The sequence below is a fragment of the Nylanderia fulva genome, unplaced genomic scaffold (assembly GCF_048542155.1).
Source record: "Nylanderia fulva isolate GAGA-0341 unplaced genomic scaffold, ASM4854215v1 Scaffold27, whole genome shotgun sequence".
Classification (NCBI taxonomy): Eukaryota; Metazoa; Arthropoda; class Insecta; order Hymenoptera; family Formicidae; genus Nylanderia; species Nylanderia fulva.
Window position 1 is genome coordinate 2,424,700 of NW_028190336.1, and position 26,057 is coordinate 2,450,756.

At 35.5% G+C, this 26,057-nt stretch overlaps 1 protein-coding gene across 3 annotated transcripts in view; it reads left to right on the top strand.

The window, feature by feature from the left end:
* The window catches only part of LOC114931437 (EGFR adapter protein), a 60,906-nt gene that overhangs the window by 6,394 nt on the left and 28,455 nt on the right, over nucleotides 1-26,057 (top strand). For 2 of the 3 annotated variants that reach the window (XM_029303466.2, XM_029303464.2), the window contains one exon: nucleotides 899-979. In XM_029303466.2, the coding sequence (XP_029159299.2) occupies nucleotides 902-979 (78 nt within the window). In that variant the 5' untranslated portion in view covers nucleotides 899-901. Of the gene's footprint in view, nucleotides 1-898; nucleotides 980-14,403; nucleotides 14,571-26,057 lie in introns of those variants that run through there. The other variant, XM_029303469.2, reaches the window with a different exon arrangement.

Consider the following 26,057-nt stretch of genomic DNA (forward strand, 5'->3'; position numbering starts at 1 on the left):
TATAATAGCTATAAGAAAGATATGTTGGATAAAAAACACGAACACGTAATATAACATTTTATTAAGCACGTGTAATGGGGATAATACAGAATGACAGGCGTGTTTAGGGTATTTTAATTACAATATTAAACACGCATATTTTCTATTGAAAAAGTTTTAGAATTTTCGTGTTTTAATATGAAATTTTTCTATTTCTAATATAAAGTTAAATTTGGTGGCACTTTTGAATCTTTTAAAATTTTAATCTACAAAATAAAAAAGGCAATAAAAGCTACATAAGTTCTATACTAGAAATATATTTGTGAAACGATTTATAACATAAATTATTAAAAATTATACAGAAGTAAGTTCAATTCGTCGTACGTTTTGGTTGTCTTTTCCAACCTTCTTCAGCGCAATTAATAATTAAAATATTAGTATAAATTAACAATAAATTATTCATCGATGTCATTATAATAAAAATAAAAATGTCTGGAGTCAAGTCATATGCTAACGCCCGAGATCAACGCATTTATAAAGCAAGAGCATTTTTTAGTATATCTCTTGATATGACTTGACTCCGGACATTTTCATTTTTATTATAATGACATCGATGAATAATTTATTGTTAATTTATACTAATATTTTAATTATTAATTGCGCTGAAGAAGGATTGGAAAAGACAACCGAAACGTACGACGAATTGAACTTACTTCTGTATAATTTTTAATAATTTATGTTATAAATCGTTTCACAAATATATTTCTAGTATAGAACTTATGTAGCTCTTATTGCCTTTTTTATTTTGTAGATTAAAATTTTCTAAAGAGCTTTTATAAATTATATTATTTTAAAATTCTTTGAAAAATGTAAAAGTGAAAGCTATGCCTAATCTAACACGAAATTCTTTCTGTTACAGTACATGGGTTCGTTTCCTGTGACGATTCCTGACATTGCCAGTCGCGCGGACTTTGTACGATCCCAACTGGAGATCTTCAGGGTAAGTACTCCCTCGTGATCCTGCATGCGCAAAAAACCATTTCTAATTTCGCATCATTTCCCGTAAGAATCTTATTATTATACGAGAATAGCAAATTATGCGTCTGAAGTGACATTGTTTTCCTTCCGGCGATAGTATAAAACCCGCTTCTTCCGGTAATGCGCGGCAAGACGAATTATTCTAGCACGCCTTCTCGCATAATAAGAAGCAATAAGATCCTAGGATAATGGCGCGCAACCATATACCAGCGGTTCCATTTTCGCCTTGTTTGTTTTCCCGTTTTGCATGCATGATGAATCCACTAGTTTTATATTCAAATTGTATACAAGATGAGCATGGAACTATATAGATTCACAACTTTTTAAAACATTTACATTACTTTAAAACTGTACATCTTTTTTCCCCGATTGTATTTTACACAAGAAAATACTGTGTCGATTTTATATTGATCTCATAGTGACATTATTTCTCTTTCATCTTGTATTTTACGTTCAATCAATATTTAATATCACTTACGATCGTCGGTAAACACATTTTCTAATTGGCTCGAATTGAAATCGAATACCATATGTGCTGAAGGAATTAAACTGAGTCTTTATATTAGAAGGAATTATTATAAGCTTTCCGCTATATTACCGTAAACCTGACTCTCAACCCTGAAGGGATCAGCAAAATTTCGGCTTTGAATTTCATCAGAGTTGAATATTTGCCTACGAACGAGAATAATTCTCGTGCTAGAAAGTTACTTAATCTCCGATGTACGTGAAACGTGCGGATGCACGTGTGTGGGAAAACGTTTGTGTACATTGTTTCCTTGCTACTTGTGGCACTTTTTCCGCATAATACTACTCTATTAAAGGTGTCCCGTATATGGTATATCGTTTTAAAATATCGTCCAAATTATTAATTATCGATATATAAATTATTATAAAATTATCCATGTTATTATTCAAATGTCAATTATGCATTAATTAGAAAACATAAAGGAAAGATAAGAAATATGCATATATTGTTAATACGCTTCCAATTATAATTGTTAATTGGTCTGCTTCAATGTAGGCTTGAGTTGATCTTGGCAAGGCTATTCGGATACCAAGATTCCCCTTGTGTATTACGTGCCATGCTAATTAGGATGCTAATTAATGTATCATCTGTACATTCCTGGAAGGACGTGCGTCGTGGAAAAGCATACAGGAATAATAAAGCCAGCAATCGTGCTCATTGCTGCATCTTTCATTACAGAAAAATTATCATGATTAAAGTAGGATTTAGACATCTTTATGACTAAAAAAGGTTTTTATATAATATTTAAAGCAGAAGAAATAATTAATTTTTTCATCGATTCATGAAAATTCGGTAAAATTTAGATAATACATTTTTATATTATATGATTATGAAATATCAATCCTCCTTGTTTATAAATACGATAAATGTGATTCGTGGCAACGAAATCGGAGGATATGAGCAATCTCCAATGTAATGAGTCGTAAATTCGACGAATCGTTTGCCTCCCTGTGCTCAACGATCATTCCCACTCAATGCACGCTTTCGTAAATCATCCCCATTGTTATATTCCGTCGTAGAGAAGATCAGACTTTCAAAGAAGGGTTTAGTGTAACATGCCGTAAATGCGCATACATCTCGTCTACGCCCCTGCAACATTTATATTTATACGGTCGACGTAAATGAGGCGAAAATCACGCTCGGTTGGTTGAGAGAGGCTTCGTCTGAGTCGCCTATGCTAGTAGCCACTCGAATATCAATATTTTTAACGTGTATTTTGTTATATTAAAGTAATATGTAAGATGTAAAATTTTAGAAATTTATTTTATTTATTTAACAAATTTTTCGGCTATTATCAATATTTTTCTTGATTTTACTAATGTGTTTATATTTTATTTTAAAGTGGCAATCACCGTAAATTTTTCTTTTTTGTTGCGATAAATGTAATTACTTTAATGGAGGATTCAATATACTTATAAGATATATATATTAAACTTCAAGTGATTTTTATCGTTTTATTTTCGTGCAAGCTTGTTTTTCTAATATATACATATATGATACGATTGAAACGATTATTGATTTATTTTTTCAGTATTTATACGTTTTATTTACACACTGGCTGCAAGTAAGAACATTATTTATGTTTGTCCAGACAAAATTAATTATCAAAGAGAATTCTGATATCAGAATATCCTAACCAAGATCTGTGCTCAAACTAATTAATTTAACAAACTAACTCTACAGTCATGCAAATAATATATTATCCAATAATGCATAATTCAAATTTCATATTTTTTGCCGAGTTTATCATTGTTCCTTAAATTAAATATTGTTAAATTAAAAAAAATTTAACAATTAAATACAAATTTTGTATTTAATTCTAACGAAAAAATTTTAATTTTGTTGGGATAACGCACTGTCATCCGCGATTTGGCTCTTATTGCCTGTTTATACACTTTAGATTTATTGTTAAATTTAAATGAATTCCTGCAAGTTATATCATTCTCATATAGAGAATTTATTAAGAATCGATACATTATTTAATAACTCTACGCTTACATAAGTAATGAGTGCTCGTAAGATAAAGGTAAGTGATAATAATAGAGTTTCGTTTATTTGAGTTTAATACCGAACTATTTGGTGTCTCCCAAGTGGGAAGGATTAGTACGTACTTAAAAGAAAGATTGGAAATCACGAAACGATTAAATTAACGGACATGCGATTCTTTTTCTTGACTTTTATTAATCATAAAATTCCGAGAATAATAAAATATTATTATATAATCATCGCGAAAATCTCTTATGAACGAGACTAAAAAGTAGCATAAAACAAACATGCAACGCATATTTTATTTTTGAAACTAAATTAAAAAATAATTTGCTATATTTTGATATATTTTAAATTTGACGCAAGACACACAAATAAAACTTTAACTCGTTTAAATCGATAAAAAGATTAATTTTGTTTATTATATGTATATATATATATTATTTATCGTTAAAAATTTCTATAAATCGCTTGAAATTTGTTTGGTTTCACATATCTTTTAAATTAAATACAAATAGCTCGATATTACAAACTTTGTTTATAAAGCGCCACTTAAATAAACAACCGTTCATGAGAATGTTTTGAAAATTTTGATATGCATAAAACGGCAGTCCATCGAAACACTCAAGTTGTTTCGTGTGGTTTTTATCATAGTTCGTTTTCCCGCTCAAAGGACACTTTGTTACGGTAAAACGAAAATTTACAGCGGAAACTTTCAAAGGGTCTTTCGTAGCCTTTGTCCCAAGTTTAAATTGAAACGAAATCATTGGATGGCATTTATTTCGAGGGAGTGTTACAAAAAAGTAGCAACGCGCGAATTAACGGAAATTTATTTGCCAAAGTTAGAACAGTCCCGCGAACAATTTTGCGGTTCCCTTTAACACATACACGGGATTTCAAGTATCACGGATAGGTAGGTTGTCAAAGCTACCTGCTTTAATTGCCAATTATATGAGATACTTTCACGAGGTGTCATGCAGTGGTCCGCATTTTTTCGCGGGAGATATCCAGCTGAGGCACATTGTACCGACACAATATCGTTTAACGGAAATACGTCGTGCCAAAAGAAAAATCGTTTTATTCGAAACAGTTCTCTGAAATTCCTATGAATTCGAAATATCCATTATTCCTTTCATCAAAGGTATTGCAATTCAATCATACAATATTTCTATAACTTTATAATATATCCTTATTTTGTATATTTTTCTAGATTTTATCATGTCAATTTATTAGAGTAATTTTTTGTATATTTATTAATTACGTTTTTACTTTGTAATATGGGAGCGTTAAAGAAATCACGACGCGCTCTTAAAATTCAAAATCAAATCGATAAACCATCGTGAGGAATGTAATTTAGTCGGGAAAAATCCAATAAACGCATTCTACAGCGGCATGATGTGGCATACCTTGGGTTTCTTTTTCTCAGGTTTCTGTGTCTTGCTGAGTTATTAAAGCTATGACAAAGGCAGTCGTGTCAAAGAAATACGATCTTTAAAGTAGGCAAGAGTGCGTGACAACGAACAATCGGGAATTGTTTGAACAAAATTCAACAATGATATATTACCTATGAAAATTTTCCATAAATTTACTTTGAAGAAGTGACTCGTTAATCATCAATATCAAGATCTAATACGATTACTTCAATATTATCCTGAAAATTTCGTGACATCGACTTCTTTCTAAAAACAATTCTTGATTATCCGAGCAAGAATCTCGTTGCACACACAATTTTGTCATTGATACATTAATGAGACGAAAATAAGTAATGAGTATACAAAAGTATAAATTTGTCACAATAGCCAATGACGTAGAAAGCATCGAGTTCGTTTGCGTGAATTACGACGAATGGGGCAGTTTGTCACAGAGAAGGGCGTCTTTCCACCCTTGATATGTTGACCACCCTATAGACATGTCGAAAGGTCCCGAAACGCACAAGCACGTGCGGGAATATATCGCATACGTGTAGGTATCCATATTGATTTCGGGGACGCGTAGTCGCCGACCTCTTTCACTGATTCTCTCTTTCTCTCTTTCTCTCCCCTTCATCCCTCTCTCTCTCTCTCGTTCTGGTATTTTGTGACGCTCTTTTATCACGAAGGTTCAAATAAAGAAAGATGACGAAAGCTTAATCTTCCTTCCTGCTCCAGGCCGACCACGAGGGATCTTTTAATGCCGTTGTTCGCGATTACCACGATTGGCATTGATTTGTGAAAGAGGGCTTCGTTCGGGAAAACGAGGGAAAGGACAAACAAAATCCAAATGTACGCTTTTAACTCTTTCGCGTTAAACGAAATCGTCCGAAGCGACGAAATCGACTCGGTTCGTCGAAGAACAAAGAACGAAAATCACGTTCGACCGGTACATCTCCGAATTACGATTCAGCGCGAATTCGTCGGGCAATTGTGGAAAGTCGATCTATTCGCCCACGTTTCGTTTTCCCATTCATGATAGTGGTGCGAGTTTGGCAACGATCGAAATGAATGTTGGCGCCGTGCTATATGTATGTATGTAGGTCAAGTATAATTTGTAGCGAACTGGTTAACCGTTCTGGTTATAAACCACCTGCAGGTAGAGCGTGCAACGAGCGCGAAACTGGTACATAACTTCGACAGGTTCTAATTTCAGTGTGCTACATCAAGCACGCGAGCAAGCAAGCTTCTTTTTTTTTCTATTTATTTGTAGCGGATACAAAAGATACGCGATAATCGGTAGTATCTTTCTTGTTACATCCAGAGCATTCGAGCTCGCTGAAATTATATCGGTTTTAGTTGCACACTCGTTTTGTACACACGTCATCTCTTTATCCCGTTGCAGCTCTCGCCACCGATCTCTCATAATCCCTCTTCGTGGTCGGCCGTTATCAAAAGTACGTCTCTACAGCAGTGGCGAAGAGTCTTACGAGATTGCCGAACACGGTTTAAAACGATAGCCTTTACTGGTGTACCGGCATTCCCGCAGGTCGTTGAACCTCTTCGTGGTCGTGTGTGCGAACCGTCCTTCTCTTCCTCTCTTTTTCGTTTCTTCAACCGAGACGTGAATGCGTGAGCGTAAGCGCGCGGGCGTGTTGATGACGCAGATGTAAATGCGACGAGAGAAGGCTTTTGGCGCAAGGAGTTTAGTAACGTGGACTCTGTTGACCAAAAAAAAAAAAGAAAAAATAACGATGTCTCGTAAATGCAAAAACCAGTTAATCCCTGAAAGTTTGAAATAAATTCGGTTTCAAAAGAGCGGAACCTTCCGCCGAAACCTACAAGTCGATTTCACCTTATCGGGACGAAATAAATCTTGCGGGATCTATTCTCAATCGTAGATTACGGAGAATTACGTATCGGCGAAGAATTCGGGAATTATCGAAAAATATATTCGGCGCGAATTCGCTCGGCATATACATATACGTACGTCAATGCAACATGCCATCGATCGAACGGCAATACGAAGCGGCTTATCTGTCGCTCCTTTTATTACTCTCCCGGGCTCACTTTTACGAGAGGATCCACCAGCCAGACTACCGATGGAGTCTCCGCAGCGCGCCTACGCTTTTCTCTCTCTCTCTTTCTCTCTATTCTCGTTTACGATCTTCTCATATCCCTCGTATTCACATCCTAGTCTTTTTTCCTTCTTGGCAAACAAGGTTTTTCCAGATGCAGAAAATCGAGAACCGTTCGATCCGGGTCAAAGTCAAAGAGCTCTTGTGTCCGTTCCAAATATTTTCACACTCGACGTAGTTTCGGCTATTTCTCACAAATGTCTCGATTTTGCTCGACGATGTAGAATCGTCTTTCCCTGCTATCGCTGCTATCAAACAGAACATGCTTATTTAGAGAACAGATTTCTTACACACATTATATGCAAAGTAATTAGCTTGTGAATTTTTTAACTCGAGGAAGAAAGGAAGAAAGCTTAAGAGTTGAAAAACAATTTTTTAAAAATATTATTTATTTGTAAAAAATATATCAGAAAAAAATGTGCTTTCTTTTATTTCCTTCTGAAATATTCCAAGTTAAAATTATTTTGTTTATAGATCCAATTGAATTAGTTAATTGTTCGTGCTAGTTCTGTTATAACATTATAATAGAAATATTTGAACTAAACGCTCCATTTAAAGTAAGTTTGCAATTTCCATTTAAAGCAAGTTTGTAAGCGTTCGCTTTTTCAAAATTTGCGCAAAAAGTTTCGAGTGTCATAATCCGTTTCCGCTACCAAATTTTAACAATTAAAATGTTTCGAGAAAAAGAAAAATGATTTAATCGTGGGTAAGAAAAAATGACCTCCGTATAAACTTTGACCTAAAGCCTTCTTTATTAGCTACAATAAAGAATAGCCGCGCGATATTGCCTTTCGTCATTGAAATTCATAAATTCTCGGGTAGTCCCTTTATATTAGAACCCTAAATTCTCGAGAAGTTACTTCAGTTTTGCGGCTACTCCGTCAAGGAATATAAGATCTCTGTAAAACTTTTGATTAGCATAACACCTAAGGAAATATGCAATTTTCGAGGTATTTTTCATTCCAGGAAATTGTGCGCATATGTTTTAAATATTCTCTCTATAAAAAAAGACATACCTATTAATATACATACATACGTATCTATTGTTTGCCTATCTATACATTTGCAAAAATATTTCAATTTCAAAAACATTTTTCATTTACATGTATGCATCAATACAATTTATACGTTGTATAAATTAATGTCACAAAAAATAGGAACGAGGATTTGAAAATAGTTGTTGCATCGCTCATTGTTGCACCTCTGCATATATAATTTCACCACGAAACGCGTGCTCGATCAATCGCGAAAGGAAGGAAAATTGCAGCTCGCTCGCCTTTGTCACTTGTTCGCAGCACCGAGTAATTTATATCTTCCTCATCAACGCTATTATCTCGACTACCGGCGCTTCATAGCGGGCGTGCAATAAACTTTGCGGTGCATTTCCATACGGAGATTCTCAGCCGCCCATGTCCGGCTCGGGAATCCTTTTGGCTGTGCGAAGCTTATCCGTCTGTTCATTGTGAACATCAGGCAAGCCGAGCACCACCGGATATTTACCGTCTGCAGTCTACGCGTTATTCCTACTTTAATATCCTGTCATTGCCCCTGACAAACGCGAAAAGAGAATCCGGTTCGGAACAACGAAACTGAAAGCTTCAACTAAATGTAGTGAAAAAGAGCCATTTTTACGTTATTTTTTCAGGTTTTAATTACAATTTTTTAAGAAAAATTAACATTTCCGAATTAAAGAAGAAGAAAGATGTAGAGGTATTGGATAAAAGTTCAGAGATATAAAATTGAAGAAATTTAAAATAGAGTGATTTGTATATAGAACAGTTGAATAAAAAAAGAACTATTCTATATTAATTCGCTGAGATAGACGTAACGAGATATAAACTAACGTGAAATAAATAGATATCTATTTCAAAAGCACGTCAATACTTGCGGTATTATTTTATCGAACAAAGTAATAATAGCATCGCGTTATAAAAGGTACCCAACGGATATTTTTCAAACGAAGTTTATTTACGAAATTGTATCGATTTATAAAGTTGCGAGTGTGCTTGTAGAGAAAAAAATAGAGAGACATGTGAAGGTGGATCTATCGCGCAAGAAGGTCTTCTTTCGGAATGGAGATCGAGACACGATGTCTGTATACTCTTTTTTTCTTTCCTCTCTTTCTTTCTCTTTTTCGTCTGCTGGACACAAGCCCACCCTTTGAAAGTATTTCAAATGATCTCAAATATTACGGTAAAACTCTCCCGCCGTTGGAGCAGTTCCATTCGTTCCGCCGCACACTTTTCTTCTTGTTTCTCATACTGGGTAGTCTGTCGAAGAGAAGAAAACTTCTCACATGGTGTTACTCTCATGCAGCTTCAAGGAAAACGGGGAAACGACAGATGCCGTTCCAATATCGGGAGCGAATCACATATGTATGCAATGATACAGATAGCCCTTTCAGACTATGATTTGATTTTACATTGTAGATAATCAATTTTCGACTTTTCCGAAAATGGATGATTTACCAGTGATTGAATTTCAAACAAATAATGGATTAGTAAAATTGGATTTTGCAGCGGATATTGATGTGTATATTCACAGCCGTGTATTATATTAATCCGGCCTACTAGAGAGTATACATTTGATTTCAAATAAATATCTTTCTGTATTGTTTTAATCAAAACATATTTGCAGTTTTTGTATTTTATAAATATATTTTCGGAAATGAAGAAAAGAGAGAAAAAAATAATAAAAAATAAAATTTTTAAATAATAAAAAATCGATCGAGAAATTTTACAAAGTTCCGTATTTCCATTGAAAATAAATATTAAATTACCATAATTTTTTCTTTGCATTTATTTTCTCGTTGGAAAATATTGTAATGTCACAATTATCCTATATATATATTGTATACTTTCGAAGAAGAAATAATCGTATAAATATCTTTTAATAAATATGTTGTCGATTTACCTATTATATTGTGATATAAATAGTATTAGTTATATGTTTCAACCTACGATGTTGGTCAATCGAAATAGCAGTTCAATCAATATTGTGGTAATTTCCAGATAATAATCAAAGTGATATTAAACCGACAAAATGTGTGTTGTGTGTGTAATTGTCTTTCTTTTTTTTTTTTTAATCTCAACGGTTTGACCAATTTTTGCAAATTCATCGTGTTTCACTATAGGTATCAATCAACGCTAATAATTATTTCATCCGCCGCGCCATAGTTAAACTAGTTTTTCTTATCGATTGGCCATAACATGCAACGTATTATTAAATATTGATTAGCAAAAGGCTAACTTATATCCGCTGTAATAACGTGTGCTTGTGATTAACCGTATCATCCTTCATCGTGACGCGGCGTCGCAAAACATTCAGAGTCATTTTAATTCCACTTTAAAATAATACGATTAAAATAAAAATCTTACGGTAATAATATCACAGATTTTATTAACAATATTGCAAAAAATGTTCAATATTGTAAATATTTTAAATATTGAAACAAAAAGCCAAATCGGCGATAGATTTCGCGAAACCTGAAAATTTCCAATACAATATTTTTGAGAAACGCATTTTTCCATTAGAGGGCGAAGACAGATTCATCGAAGCTCCGGGAGTTTCCCGCTGCGCGAGAAGAGGGATGATGTATACATATGCAAGAGGGTTGGTATAGCTCGGGCGATACTTTTTGGGAGAAAGACGTACGGGGTGCGTGGTAAAAGGAAAGGGTAGATTTCTGGAGGAAGGCCGGAAGCTAGACCCGTCACGGATTTTCTTTATGGCGAGCTACAGGGTTTCCGCGCATCGCGCGTCGCGGATAGAACGCCTTGTATGCACGCGAGGGGTCCAACGTGACGGTTCGCGTTCGAGCAGAGGGATTGTAATATTTAGAGCGCTGACTTTTTTCCGGAATTTCTTTCGGCTAGACGCGATTCGCTTTTGGATCTTTCGCGGAATGTTTCCGGCTTTTAAGCTGGCACGTATTCAAGAAGCAAATGTACGCTTAGCTTTTATGCATACGTTATAAATAGAATGATACGTGATGAGATTTTGAAAAAAGTGGAATATATATAAATATTGGACGTACATGTTCGGGGGTATCGAATATATAGTAACGTTGGAGGTGAATCGCGTATTTTCAAACGTATCTTGAAACTTCATTATTTTTTACACGCTGTAAAGATCTAAAAAGGGATCGCGAGAAAGTTTTGTTCCTGGGGTGGCCGATGCAATGAAAGAAAAGAAAGATGGAGATAAAAAGAGAAGGAAAAGGGTCGACGGGGCCGTGCTTTCTACTGCGTTTCCGCGGTTAAAAGGTACTATATCGCGGTTGAACACGCCCACCTAAAGCACCTGCTAAGAGCCTTTCCATTCCAGTTGGCGGTACGACAGCGTGTTGCTGACTTAAAAGGTTTAAAGAGCGCCGGTGTGCAATATATATGCGCACGATGAATGGTGATAACGGAGCAGTCCATTGTCCTTGAAACACGAAAGGTATTTCACATGTTGAGCGGAATCTTTCGTAGTTTTGAGCACAGTTGCAAGACATAATTTTTCAAAATTACATTTTTCCTACTTTATTTATTTATTTTTTTTTTATTAAATGTATATTTACAAATTGTACAAAAATTTGAAAATTATCTTTTTTGTTCGATAGAAAATATTTTATGAAATTACGTGAAAAACATTGTCTCCAATATTATCTATTTTCTTGAAATGCTAGTTTACCTATATCACGAACCAGCAGGAAGATTCTTGTATTGTATATAGAGATAGCATTGGTGAACACGTCCTCTCCATATGTTCCTTTTGGTCCAGACTGCCATCTTATCAGACTCTAGAACCGCGCAAAGTGTAGTTACCCGCAAACCGAATGGCCAGACGATTCGTCTCTTCGATTATCAGATATTTGCGAAGTTTGAGTAGAAATGGGTGGTTGCGAAGAGGAAGATATCTCACTACCGTGATAGGAGAAGAGACAAGTTTGCTTATAGGTACAAATTTTAAAGATAGCAGTAGGGGGAGCAAAAAATTTCTCTCTCTCTCTCTCTCTCTCTCTCTCTCTCTTTCACTCTCTTTTTACAATAATATAATGATTCTGTCGTTTGCAAAACCATCGCGCCATATTAAAGATCTACAATCTTGATTAAATTGATTTTTTAAATGTAATTGGTAAAGTGAATATTTCTCTTCTCCCTTAATTGTATTATATGCAATAATAAAATCTAAAAGAAAATAAATATTCTATTCCGTTACATCAATTACTGTTGAATTTTTTTACGAGATGTATACATATTTATTGGTATACATACACAAAATGACCAAACAATAATCTACAAACAAAAAAATAACAAAATAAAAAAATATTTATTAAAAAAATTGACGAAAAATGTACATCGCAATATCGCCTGAAGATAGTTCCATTTGACAACTGGATGAAATAAAAAAAGAGGGGTATAAAAAAGGGTTATAAAAATCACTTAAGCTAAAAAGATTAGAGCAACCGTCGACACGCTAAACAAGATTTTATTTCGACAGTGAGCTAATAGAAACGAAATATAGACTGGTCAATATCAGTATAAGTGACCTCGGTGACGTCGTCATAAAATTCGCGGATAGAACGGCTAACGATCATTTTCGAAGATCCTATTTCCGCCGATGGAACAAGAGGGAACAACGTGTCTTTTATCTTTCTGATATTCCCTAGAGTTTCTCGGACTAGGCAATCTTTCTCTACCATTACAGATTCTTCCGGTCGTTTCGTGGACTTAAGTCTTAGTTTCCCAGTGGGATATTGGGCAATCCCGTATTTTACTTCGCATTGTCGCTCTATTGTCGGCAATCGGAAATCTTAACTTGGTAGAAAATTAGGTTCCGATGATTTCCGAAAAAAAAAAGAATTATTCGTCTACTTCAATCGAGTTGAATACAAATCGGTAGTGAATCTCCACGATTATATTTTCCATTTATGGTTGAAACCGCCGCTGTTTTACACTGAAGAACGTATCGATTGCAAATAATTGATTCAAATTCAGCGCAAGTTTCACGCCTGAATAATTGTTCGGGTTGAATGGTTGGATAACCAACTGATTCGTATCCTCGACGTGAACTCACGCGCGCGCACAAACCCCTTCTTCTTTTAACAATTCTGAAACGAGACGAAGCAGTCGAGTCGGTGCTGAGGCACGTTCCTTCCTGCGCCTGCTAAATGATGCAAATACTAATAATGGCGCAGAGTGAAACGTTGGATAATTGAAATGTAAACATCACGCCGTTATCCACCCCTGTGCGGAATGAGAGAGAGAAACGCGGGATGAGTTTGCGGGCTCAGCCTGTTACAAATGTCGGGACCAAAAGGCCGAGAAGGAGATAACGGGGGGATTGCCGGAGACCAAGAGACTCGAAGCTAGCACTGATATAACGTGCGCGTTTCCGCTTATGAGAGAGACGTTTGTACGTTTTGACGCGGTCAGACTGACAAGCGCAACGATTAATCTCTGAAATGCGCTGCATATACATAATTGAAGCTATACATTTTCTCATTACATAATACAATTATTATGATCGTATCTTAATAAAGTTTTATACACATACAATAAAGTAAAATCAAGCAACATCTCGAGGAATTCATCAAAATTTTTTTTAAGTGCAACGATAGAACGTTCAAATGATTTTGCACAGCGCTAATCAAGACATTCTGCTGCCTATCCTTAAATATCTTGTATAATTGCATAAAATATAAATGTCAATTATACATGTTACAATCATGAATAAGTTTCGGAATATCCGTACTATGTGTCTGCTCGTATATAGAGTAAATGTAATAAGAGCATAGTTATCGCTTACTAGACAGTTATTGGCCACTTGGGTTTACGAAGTCCTAATTAGGATAATGGCTATGTTTATGTCCTTTCTAACGATCGGACAGGAAGCCGTTTACTGGTTGTAGTCTGAATTACAGCGAAGAGAAATTCAATATCGTATAGTAATTCAAGCGAGCCTAAGGTAATTAATAACCTTTCACAAAAATTGCCCTTGAAATCCTAGTATGAGATGAAGTATCTTTTTCATTTCAACCTTTGCGATCTCCCTCTTTCAATCTTATTTAACATTTATTTCTTAAACGTATCGTTTAAATATGAGTGTATAAATGGAAAAAACGATCCCCCACGTCAACGAAATATAATTAATTATGCGGTTAGCGAGACAAAGCGAGCGAAACGAGTAGAAGAAACATAGTAGAAGAGATTGATTCGAAGCAGACGGAGCCAAGCATCGCGCATGATCCCTCTACCTCCCTCTACGTTTGCGAAGCTTTTCACGGGATGGTTGGGGTCCACGTGGCGCAACACGGTGCTGTCAGTCGCGTCCAACGAACGAAACGCGTATCATATCGTTCCATCAAAACTTTAAGTGACGCGATCGTTTTTTTTTCTCGATAAGACCGAGATATTATATAATCATCGTCAACGGTGCTGTTTCTGTCATCCTTTAATTAACCAGCGATATTCGCTATCGATAATATCGGAATACACCAGAAAAGAGGTAAGAGACGGTTTTAATCCGCCAAATTATTAGACTATTTTTTTTCAAAGTCGCAAATCATAACAGATCTTAATGTTTTAATTGTTTTTAAATTGATGAAATTAATTTCGCACAGACAGTCGATGTAGCCTAATCATATTTTATTATTTATCCTATCTTACATTGTGATTTGCAACGATAATGAAATTTTGTTTATTTTATTTTATTTATTTTTTTTTTTAATTTAAATGCAGGCTCGGTGAAAAATTATTTTGTATATATATATATATATGTCACTATTTATAACAAAATATTTTTTATAGATTTTTATCCCATTTTTCTATTTCGATCATTTTTCATGTTGCAAGTTGGACCAATAAATCCAAACTAAATAAAATGAAACAAAACAATTATTTTGTAACTTTGAATTTATTCTCTGTACGCGTATTGTCGTCTACACACGGTGTCTTTAATTAAGTCTCCTTTTATGATACAATTTTCTCTTCAAGACCCATAATAATGTTTTTATAATGTTCTCTTTTATATAGTGTCTTCCCTTTATATTAAAATTATTTAAATTTACATTAAAATGAAAATGTTTTGTTCGTTTATTATTTTGTATACAGACAGGGTCTATAATACAAGATTTTTAAATGAAGACAGTGATGAAACAACAAGTATTATTTAATTATTGCAACATGCAAAAGATACAAGCATGTTAATAATGAATGATTGGTTCTTTTCTTATTACTTTTCTCTCATTTTGTCATTCAGCATTGAAAAAGAGAAAAAGATTTATAAATGATTTTGATGTAAAAAGAAGAATTCTTATATAACTTGCAATATGAAACGTGATCGTTATTGTTATCATTGTCAAAATTATATATTATTTTATAATTAAAAAATCTCGTAATTTGTAGTTAACAAATAGCTTCTATTATTAAAACGTCATGCATATGAAGGAGGCGAATACGTCGTGCGTGAGAACCGGCAACGAAACTAATCAATCGATATTCACAAGTGGAGCTTAAAAATAAAAAAAAGTATTATAGTAAAAGCGAGAGAGAAAGAGAGAGAAAGTATTCACACACGCCATGCATTTACACGGACTATAAATTACTGACATGTTCTTGTCTGTCAATAAATTTTTCCACCGTTAATTCCTCTGTGTCGCGTTAATGAGAGCCACTCTGTTCACTCCTCTGTATATGCGAGAATTAATTAGTTTGAGTAATCCAATTAAAAATGGAAGACTCACCCGCTTGCTGAATACTCGACCGCGCGAACGTTTCACGATTCGTTAGTATGACTGTTGTCTGCTCTCTCTCTCTTTCTCTCTCTCGCAAAGCGAGCATGCAAAATTGAAAATTAACTTATCTTTTACAATTATTTCATCGAGCTAAGTGATTTCGATCATGATCTTTACGCGCGCATTGACTTAACGTCAAAGTTGTCGAACGAGATAGATTAATTGTTTTCGTACGCGTTTATAAATCAATATATCTTTTCGCAATTTCGTACAATTTCGCAAAAATTAAATTATATAGTTTTATATTACTCATTGCTTCATATACATATAAAAGAATGAATGTAATTAAATGCTTTAAATATTATATGTTACTCATTTTTGATGAAGCCACCCATATAGGGACTCGCATTTGTCGTGCATAATAAAGATTAATTAGCCGGTCTTCTTTGTGATGAATATTATTTCCGCAATTATTTTCGAGCGCAGTAAAAGCAGTGAGATAATTTTAGTTAATGAAATTTACGCGATATTGGCATTACGCTGTGAAATACTTCGTTACTCGAAGAGGCTTCAGCGATGTGCAGCCGCAATACGTAGTTTATATCGTTGTATTAATTTAATTTTGTCAATTTGAAACGAGCTATATAGAATAGAAGAGTCGCGATTGAGACGCATTTATAATAATTAATGAAGTTTCTATCAATTAGCAAAATTAACTTTAATATTGAATTGTCTCGTTGCAAAGCACACGCGAGTATTTGAAATAAATTTTTATCATCTTTTACAAGAGACTGCGAGGAAAAAAAGAGAAATTGTTGAATTTTGTGTTAATATAAATAATTAAATAGAAATCTATTGTATCTATAAAGTTTTATGGTGCGAAATTGCGATTTTACACGTGTCTCTGTATATTATTTAAAATGATACTTAAGTATACTTTTCAAATTTCAAATATTCAAGTTTTTAAGCAAATATATGTACAGTATATTATCTGACAAGAAAGTTAATTTTGCGGAGAAGAGGTTTACAAAGAACTTTATCTTTAAAGCTACTTATAATGTTACGGAATATTGTTTGCTCGTAAATCTTCCTGCGCTCGTTCAATTAAAATCTCTAAAATCCGAGCATTATTATCAGAAAAAAATATATGTAACTTAAACTCTATGTAATAACTAAAAAAAACTTAAGATTAAATACTTAATATAAAAATTGCATAGACATTTAATTAGCAATAAATATATATATATATATATATATATTTTTTTTTTAAATTAAACACAAACATTTTTGATAGTATTGATGCACAAAGTATTTTTTATTACTTCACTTTAATTGCTATTAATATTTCAAACAACTATTTGTCATCGTAATATAAGCTGCAAATATAAGAGAATGTATTATGTAATATTATAATGATATTTTAATATTGAAAAGTGTTTGTCAGGCGAGATTGCTAGCACAATCGCTAATTTTACACCATCTTTTTTGAGAATTGCAAAATTTCCTTTTTTTTTGGACACGTGACGCTTTGTGCACTTGCTCTTCCATTTGAGCGAGTTGCATTGATTGGTTTCGTAACCATCGGCCTGTGAAACAAATATATCGCATCATAGTTAAAAAAAACAAAACTGCTTTGTTGAAACGACAAACGCACTTCAAACTTTCGACAGCAATTGCGCTCAATTTTGCAATCACGTCATATCGCACCCCTGGAGGATTGTTACAACTCAAAAAGTCAATTTTTGCAGAAAAAAGTTCAAAAGATTCTAAACTATAAGTAAAAAAGATTTATTACAAAATACATGCATAATTGATTCTCGAATATTCTGCATTATATCTTACATTCTACATGTATATATACTGATATAATTTATCGTATACATTTTCCAAATTTAATTTGCATAAACGAAATAACTGCTCTTTGCAATTTTTGATCCGACTGCCAAAAATATCTCGTATAAATATACCGCGTACACATTAAACATATTTCGAAAACTGAACGTGAAAGAGCTAAATGAAACAGGAAGAAGAGAGAGGGAACGAGCTTAAGCAACGCGCTTCTGGTTTTGATAGGTCGTCTGTACGTGACGTTTCGATAAACAGTCACAGCTTATATAGGTTCCCTATGTGCGCTGTTCTCCACGCGCGTGGATCATGAAGCGAAAGCCGTCGGTTCATGTCACGAGTTCAACGGGTTTCGCTACAGAGCGATTTCATTATGCATCGCTCCCGATTTAGAACAAAACAATTTCATTAATCTGACGCGTTTACTAATCAAGACTGAAGATACGTATGATGCATATACAGGATATTGTTCCTCGCAGCACCTTCTCTTTCAACTTCAACTTTAGTTCTAGTTCGCTCAAACTATCACGCGAAAGCGTCTAAGGAAAGACAGACTCTTAAGGGAAGCTTCTAAGGAATGGCGTAAAGTACTTTCTTATTGTCCAATAAACTCTTTGAACAGGGTATTAAATTCTAACAGCTGTAAACACACGGGTGTATTAATTACTAACGTTCCGATCGACGTTTCTATCCAACGAGTACGCCGCTGGCAGTCACTGGGAACGACGCATTGATGAAAACGGCACGTTGATTGACAGAGCGCATTAACGCAAATTAACGGATTACGATGACAATCTGATGGACATTGGAACTGCTTGATATAGAATTGCGCTCGTATAAAAATCACAGAAAAGCAAAAATTTGGAAAATGACCACGCTATATTGTCGACAATGTCCAATTGAACTTGAAACTATTGTTCGCCATCGGCTCGAGAGAAGAATAGTTGAGAACAAAAGATGGTTCATTCGCTGCTTTCTTTCGAGATTTAAATGAAGATTGTAAAACATATATAAAGAAGCTAAAGATACAGATTAAAATCAGAAGTTTCCCTTGGAAAGATCGTTTTCCTCGTCGGTTGATATTCCACGCTGTGATACGAGCCACAGGTGTAATCTTCGGAGAGACTTCATTGGCACACCCACGACAAGAAAAAGGGAACATCTCGCATCTCGGAGAAGGATGGGAACGGAGCTATCTCAGACGACGACGACGACGACGACAGCGAAGGGTAGGCAATCTAATCTGGCCGCAGGCGACGGAAGGAGATACCGGCCACTCTACCCTCTGTCCTCCATTCGAGTCGATCACTCACTTGATCATCCCTCTCCGTTTTATTATTCGCCATACCACAGCACAGTCACTTTGCCTTCCACGCATGGAGATCGGCCATCGCGCCGAGTATCGTTGCTGTTCGCTCATTCCCTCGTCCACCGTCGTTCGTCGACGTAACCCTCGTACAACTCGTAAAAAGTTTCTGCTCTTGATTAACACCACGGTCCGGTATTATATATACGGGAGGTTTCCAGAAAAAACTTGCATTCGTCAGTCTGTAAATGGAAACTCGTAACCGCAACATGCTTGTAAAATTCTTTCCGACAATTAATCTAATCTTCTAAATGTAATCTATTTAATTCTTTCAGAGAAAGAAAGAGAGAAAGAAAAGACACTTGAGACTAGTTAGATAAATAAATGTACAAAAATTGAAATTTATATTTGCGCGCATTGTGTATAACGTAAAAATATGAAACACAATTTTTATAAATATTGGGAAAAATCGAGAGTTAAATTATTTTTATTCTTTCAAATAACATTATTCCGGACGAGTTTTGATATGAATTTCGCACTAGATGAATTGCACGTGTTTTTTCCACGGTCACTCATTTGTCATGATCTCACATGACGTGACAGGTTTCTTCAAATATTTGATTTGTGGAGCAATGGACTATGAATCACGAAACGGTCTCACACTATTAGACGAAGTTTCAGAGGGACAAGATCGCGAAATAGAGTGGCCCAGGGGAGCACTCGCGTCGACTAAATGGAGAACATCCTGCAGATTATCGAAGATATACGGGTCCTATAATGCTCTACTTAGTCAATAGAGTAATCAAGCGAGAATTCTGATTCAGAATCGTGATATATAGATGCATTAATAAATCCGATGTTTATTACAATCTGATCAATTGTTTTGTTGACTTTTGTTTTCTTCGGAGCGTTTTCTGCAGCTGCGCGTTAATGCATTAATTATACGTAATGTACCATCAGACATGAATAAATAAAGTTATCGCACATTGTTTAATTGCAATGTGAAAATTGTCTAAATATTTCTGTATAATAAAATAAATTATTTATTTAAAACTTTTTCTTTTTTCTCTTGGACACAAAAAGCATTTCTTTCCGATATAGATCGGAAAGGACAAAAGCATTAATACTTTCGATCACAGTCGTTTGTCACGTTGAATCTCTTCCATTGCTATTTAACCGGGACATCGAATGCTTTATGGTCACTTGGTGGGCTCGTGTAGGTTCATAAATCAAGTTGCTTGATGAAATTCCATCTGGAAAAAAGATGCGCGAGCTTCTGGGATTTTTACATTGTCGCCGAGTGACAAATAACGCGTACCGACCGTCGTCCATTCTGGAAAACGAGGGTGTGTCTTGTAACAAGTATAAGAAAAAAAAAGTGGGATCGACGGTAGGTGAGGTGAGTTATTTTCCGGCCTCCGTGGAGTTCGAATCGCGCGATGAATCGGGCGTTGAAAGCGGAGATCCTCCATCATTGTACTTGGACAAAGGGGATCATAAATCTAAGGGTGCGGCCATCACCCGCGCGACGAAGTTTCCGCGAAGATAATCAACCCCAATAAGCTGAGAGATGTTAATGGCGATATTACTAATCGCGGCTATAAAACATTTCGAACTTATAATGGTACTCTGTCGCCTATATATCGTTATATAAGTGGTCGTTTCAATATTACGCGATATAGACTTTACGTTTCTCTCTCATCGTAGCCATTTTAATCAACTTAAAAATACTAGAAATTAAGATACTTGATTCGTTTCATTAATAGCTTCTAATCATTAAGTCGCTTTATTGAACTTTATTCGCTTTTGAAATTATTATTCGATGAATCATCATCAATTTTAGTATAATTGAAATATCTCAGTGTAAATAACAGTATTAAATCCGGATAAGTGAGCAAACGGATTGATATAATAACTGCAAATGTACATACAAGGGTATATATAAAAGCAGATTTTGTATATGAAAGAAGAATATGTTGTAGTTCGCCTGGATTTTGTATTCGCTGACAAATTACCGCAAAGAGTATATCTTTCATCATTGTGCTTCGAGTCGAATAGATCATAAATCAAAGGATGTGTTCAACCCCTTTCCGAGGGAATTCCTTTCGGTGTTTCCCTTTACCGGTACGTATGTAATGTACCGGCGTAACTAGTCTTTCTCTCTCTCTCTCTCTCTCTCTCTCTCTCTCTCTCTCTCTCTCTCTCTCTCTCTCTCTCTCTCTCTCTCTCTCCTCTCTCTCTCTCTCTCCTCCTCTCTCTCTCTCTCTCTCTCTCTCTCTCTCTCTCCTCTCTCTCTCCTCTCCTCTCTTCCTCTCTCTCAGTCTCTCTCTCTCGCTCTCTCTCTCTCTCCTCTTTCCTCTCTTCACCAAGTTTTAATAGCCGTTGCATCACCATATACGAATGGTTCGTGAGTAAATATTAGTTGCAGAGTATATTTGCAGAGATTAATGATATTTTGTAGCTAATCATTTATTTCTTTGAGTATGTGACCACTTTCTCTTTACCTAAAATTAAGTATAAACATAACTAAATAATTTATTATCGAATGCAACCAGATAACTGTTTAAAATTATATACAGTTATATCAAACTCTTAAATAAATGATATGTTTTTCATATCATCGTGTTTATAAATAATAAAGCGAGTCGTTATTTTTCGCTTGTAATGTAAAATTATTTAATGGAAAAGTTGTGTGTGTTGATAAACGCATTTCCATTTAATTACCATTTTAAAGCATTAACATTTTCATCGCTAGTATTATATTAAAAACTTAATTTCATATATAAAAGAGATACTTTTAATCTGTTAGATTTAAAAGCAATTGTTTATATTATTTTCCGACAGCCTTCACGAGCAGATTCGTTTTGAATTAAATATTGAAGAAAAACGTTTAAATGCTCGTTACGGCAACGACGTCTTCTCGAGAGATGTCAATTCATCCTTTTTATCTGTTCTCGTGAAATTCCCGAAGCTTTCGTGAAGAGTAAGGTACATTAAAAGCGAACCTTCGCCTCCTCGTCTGTTAATTGACTATAAACGTTTGGTATTGTTTCCCCGGAAATTCGCCCGTGAGGAGAGAGACTCAATGTATCCTCGGACCGACTCAATGAAAGGAAGGAAAACTGTGGGGGTAAAAAATCCTATCCCCTTCAATGCCCTCCTGTCTGCCGTCTGCCTCTCTGTCTTTTCTAACGAGCATGGAATACCCGTCAATGGCAACGAGTGGCTGTTTGCAGAATCAGCTTATTTCTTCGGCTTCCTATTATGAATATTTGTGACTTCCATCCCGCGTCTCTCCTCTCCTCTCGGTCAGCTCTCCCGTTTAGACTCTTCTCCATCAGTTTCTCCTCGTTTGCCGCCCGGCAGAGAGTTAAAGCATATTAGACCAGCTCTCGACTCTCCGGCTCCATTGCAAATGGAGGAGAATTTCGTCGTGCCCTCTCGACTGCTGGAGGATACTACTGGTCAGTCCTTGAAAACCTCCTCCAAGCTTTCTCCGAATATTACGATTACCCAGCCTTTAGTTGCCTCTCGACGGCACAAGTTGCCGAACGCGAAAATTCCCTTACGGGAAAACAGGAATTGTATATAGTCTTGGGATCGAATGGTCATACGACATTCGGAGTCAACGTCGGATACATTCCCGAGGAAACGAAAGCGATTATTTCTCCTCGAAGATAAGTGCGACTGCAGGGATACGCATTTCCGTAATCCATATTTATGAGGACGCCATCGCGCGCGCGGGATAAAGATTAATGGAAAGAGGGATTAACGCGCGTGCGCGTGCACGCGCGATGCAAAAGTTTCGCGTCTGAGTTAACGACGTCTCGTAAATAATAACATCAACGCGACGTTCCAATAATGCGAATGCAATCGACCGTCCGGACTTTCTTTTGCCTCCTGTTGTTTTTTTCCTCATTCCACTTCGTGCCTTCTCGCGCCTTTCCTCTTGTATACTTTCTTGTGACGCACTGCCTCTCGCTGTTAATCGTTCACCACTGCTAACAATGCTCTTTATACTGTTCTTCGTATTACTTCGAATGAAATTGCATTCATTATGTCAATTGCTCTGTCATTCGTTCAAGAACTTCCGTCCTGAGAGCCCACTCTCCTTCTTGATTTCTTGTCCAACAGCCATTGTCTAGAGCCATTGCCAGAATCGGAATGAGTGTAAAGAAATGTCAGTATGTAAATACTGTTTAATTTCTCTCGTGTTATTGTTGCAATTAAATTAACGTATACACAGTTTAACATTGTAATTTATGGGCTTCTTTCATAAAGAAGATATTATTTTAGTTTTTGATAAAAAGCGCATCAAATAAATATTTATAAATGATAACACGAGGCCTTTACAAGTATTGACGCTAGGTAATATTTGAACCGCAAAATTTGATCTGATGGAACATGTTCGATTTTTGGCGGATTATGAGAAGACTGAAATTCAATCTTCAATGACAGCGCGGATGATTGATGTCTGCTGGGGCCGAGGTGATCCAGAGCCCGTCTTTGTCGATGGTTTCGAGCAGACGAATTTGCCTGGCTATGGCCGCAAAATCCACCTTGCGGATGCTGTTTTCTCAGAAACAAAGTGGTAGCAGCGCCGCCCACGCCCCAGGGCCCAGACAGATTACGTTGACGACCGATTGGAACTGGATGATCCGCTAAAAAAAGCCCTCGCCCACCTTCTGTAAAGAACCGCTCCCGCCTATCGCGTCCGCCTGCCACGATTACTTTGAAGTCATATCGAAATCTTTCAACTTAGTTGGCTTGGACTGCGAGCGATCGATTGGTTTTTCATGATCAATAACGCCAAGTTTCAGTGCCAAGTTTTCTCAGCGATAAATCTCGACTGCTAAATACGTAGTAAAAATAACTCGAGACAAATATAACAGGAAGAAATATAATGAAGATTTGGAACGTGATAAACGAGGATAATAAATAATATGGCAAATGAAGAAAGCGAAAAACTGTCATTGCTGTGTTCTGGAGGTATCGACGGTACTACCTTCGGGATACGTCACAGAGAGATCGAAGATTACGTCAGCAGAAGATTGGAACATACTCTTCCTAGACAATCAAGAACGCATGGGACGAGATAAGCACGCAACGAAAGAAAGAAGAAGAGGAACTTGTGTCACGGAAATACTCAGACGGTTCCTTTAATAATACTCCGGAAGACGTGCCGAGCTGGTCTCGCTCTTTCTTTTTCTCCTTCTCTCTTCGATATATTTTCTTTTGTTGTTTTATTTCCTACTTTTATCCATTATACTTTATTTCGGTGAATTCTATTTACAATCTTATTAATCAATCTTGTCGTAAGAGAAAATTTCATTTAAACTATATTACAGACTTTTTATGTAATTTTTTATATAACGCAAAATTGTCGATTATTTCTATAACTTTTATCGCAAGTATTCTATAAAGTGGTTATATAAAAAGATAAATAAAAAGAGATTTTATTAATCACTTTTTTAATAACTATTTCAATTTCTCTTAAATCTCATTTTGTCAAGAGCGATTAAAATTTTTTACGTTAACATCGTGAGACCAGAATGTCGCCGTCATATTTTGTCGTCGTTTTTGTCGTCATCATCATGTATCTGCGTCGCTAGAGCGTAATTAGCACATAAGGACCACGCCGATAGCAAACTATGATAAAGGTAATCGAATAACGCCCCACAAATTACTTTCTACGTCCGGAAGCGACGTTGATAATCAAATAATATCTTTATGTCGGACGTAATTTGATTGCTTGAAGGATAAACGAGTAACGGATGAGAATCGGAAAGAGAGAGAGAGAAGAGACACACGACAGAATGAAAGCAATTCTAATCGATAATAAAATAGCTACAAGAAATTAAAAGCAGGGATAATTTGAATAACACATATGTAAAGAATTTTTTGTCTGAAAGATAATTCTATACGACGGATGAAGAATTCAAAGAAAGCCTAAAAGAAAGCTTTAAAATACGTACGAACAACTTGATATACGCCGTTTTCCGGTCGATAAATAAATTTTGCATGCGAACTTTGCGACATGTCGGTCGAATAGTTCGGTGCAACCACCGTGTCGGTGCGTAACGGCGAATGTATGGCGACGGGGGTTGAATTCAGGGGACCTTGGCGGACCGAAGGTTGGTCGACGAGTCTTCCACCACGCCTTTTCCGCGTATTCGTAATCACGTCTGGCAGTTTCCTTAAACAAACCATGAGTTCGCCTCGCTCAAATTTCACCGGATATCGTTTAGCGAGGACGATAATGATGCAACCGCGAATTTTGTTCATATCATATGCATATATATAGATATGAAGCATTAAATAGATATCGCAAAATAATGCAGTTACATAAATATATATACATATATTTAATTTTCTTTAGAAATATAGATTTCAAATCAAAGCTAGATTTTAAATAATTAGCATATTGTATATATTTTTTAAATCGACACACAATTTATGATAAAAATATCATAATTAAATGTATTCTTCTTCTTTTCCAGTTATTTAAAATAAGATATAGCTCTTTGGATTTAATTTGTAAATTAGTATATCATAATTTAATACATAATTTATAATATCTCTACGCATCTTTTCACATATTTCGACATGCCATTACAATATATCTTGTCGCAAAAGAAATAAGATATTCTTCAGACGACGAGGAAAACTATGACATTTCGTATTCGCTTCGTCGTAATGCCGCTTCGGTTATTCCTTGATGATGACAGCAAGATGGTGACGAGAAAGGGGAGAAAAAGTGTAATAAAGAGAAAAACTTCCACACACCATGAATGCTACATCTGTAGTCTCTCGATGGTTATCGAATGGAAAGACGTTCGAGCCAGTCGTTCGAGCAGCTGGTTTGAACGAATCGATCGTTTTTATACGCCACGCAGAACGCCACTTTATTACTGTTTGACGTGCAAATATTCTATTTTTCTATATATTGCAAATTTTGATTTCCAACATGTTATTTCGCTTGCGCGTTTTCCTAAGTATGTAAAATGTAAGAGAGGTTAACAAATATAATATAATAAATATTTTATACAAATTAAAAAAACCCTATAATAAGTTTGTTAAAAATTATTATAATAATGTCAAGTATTAA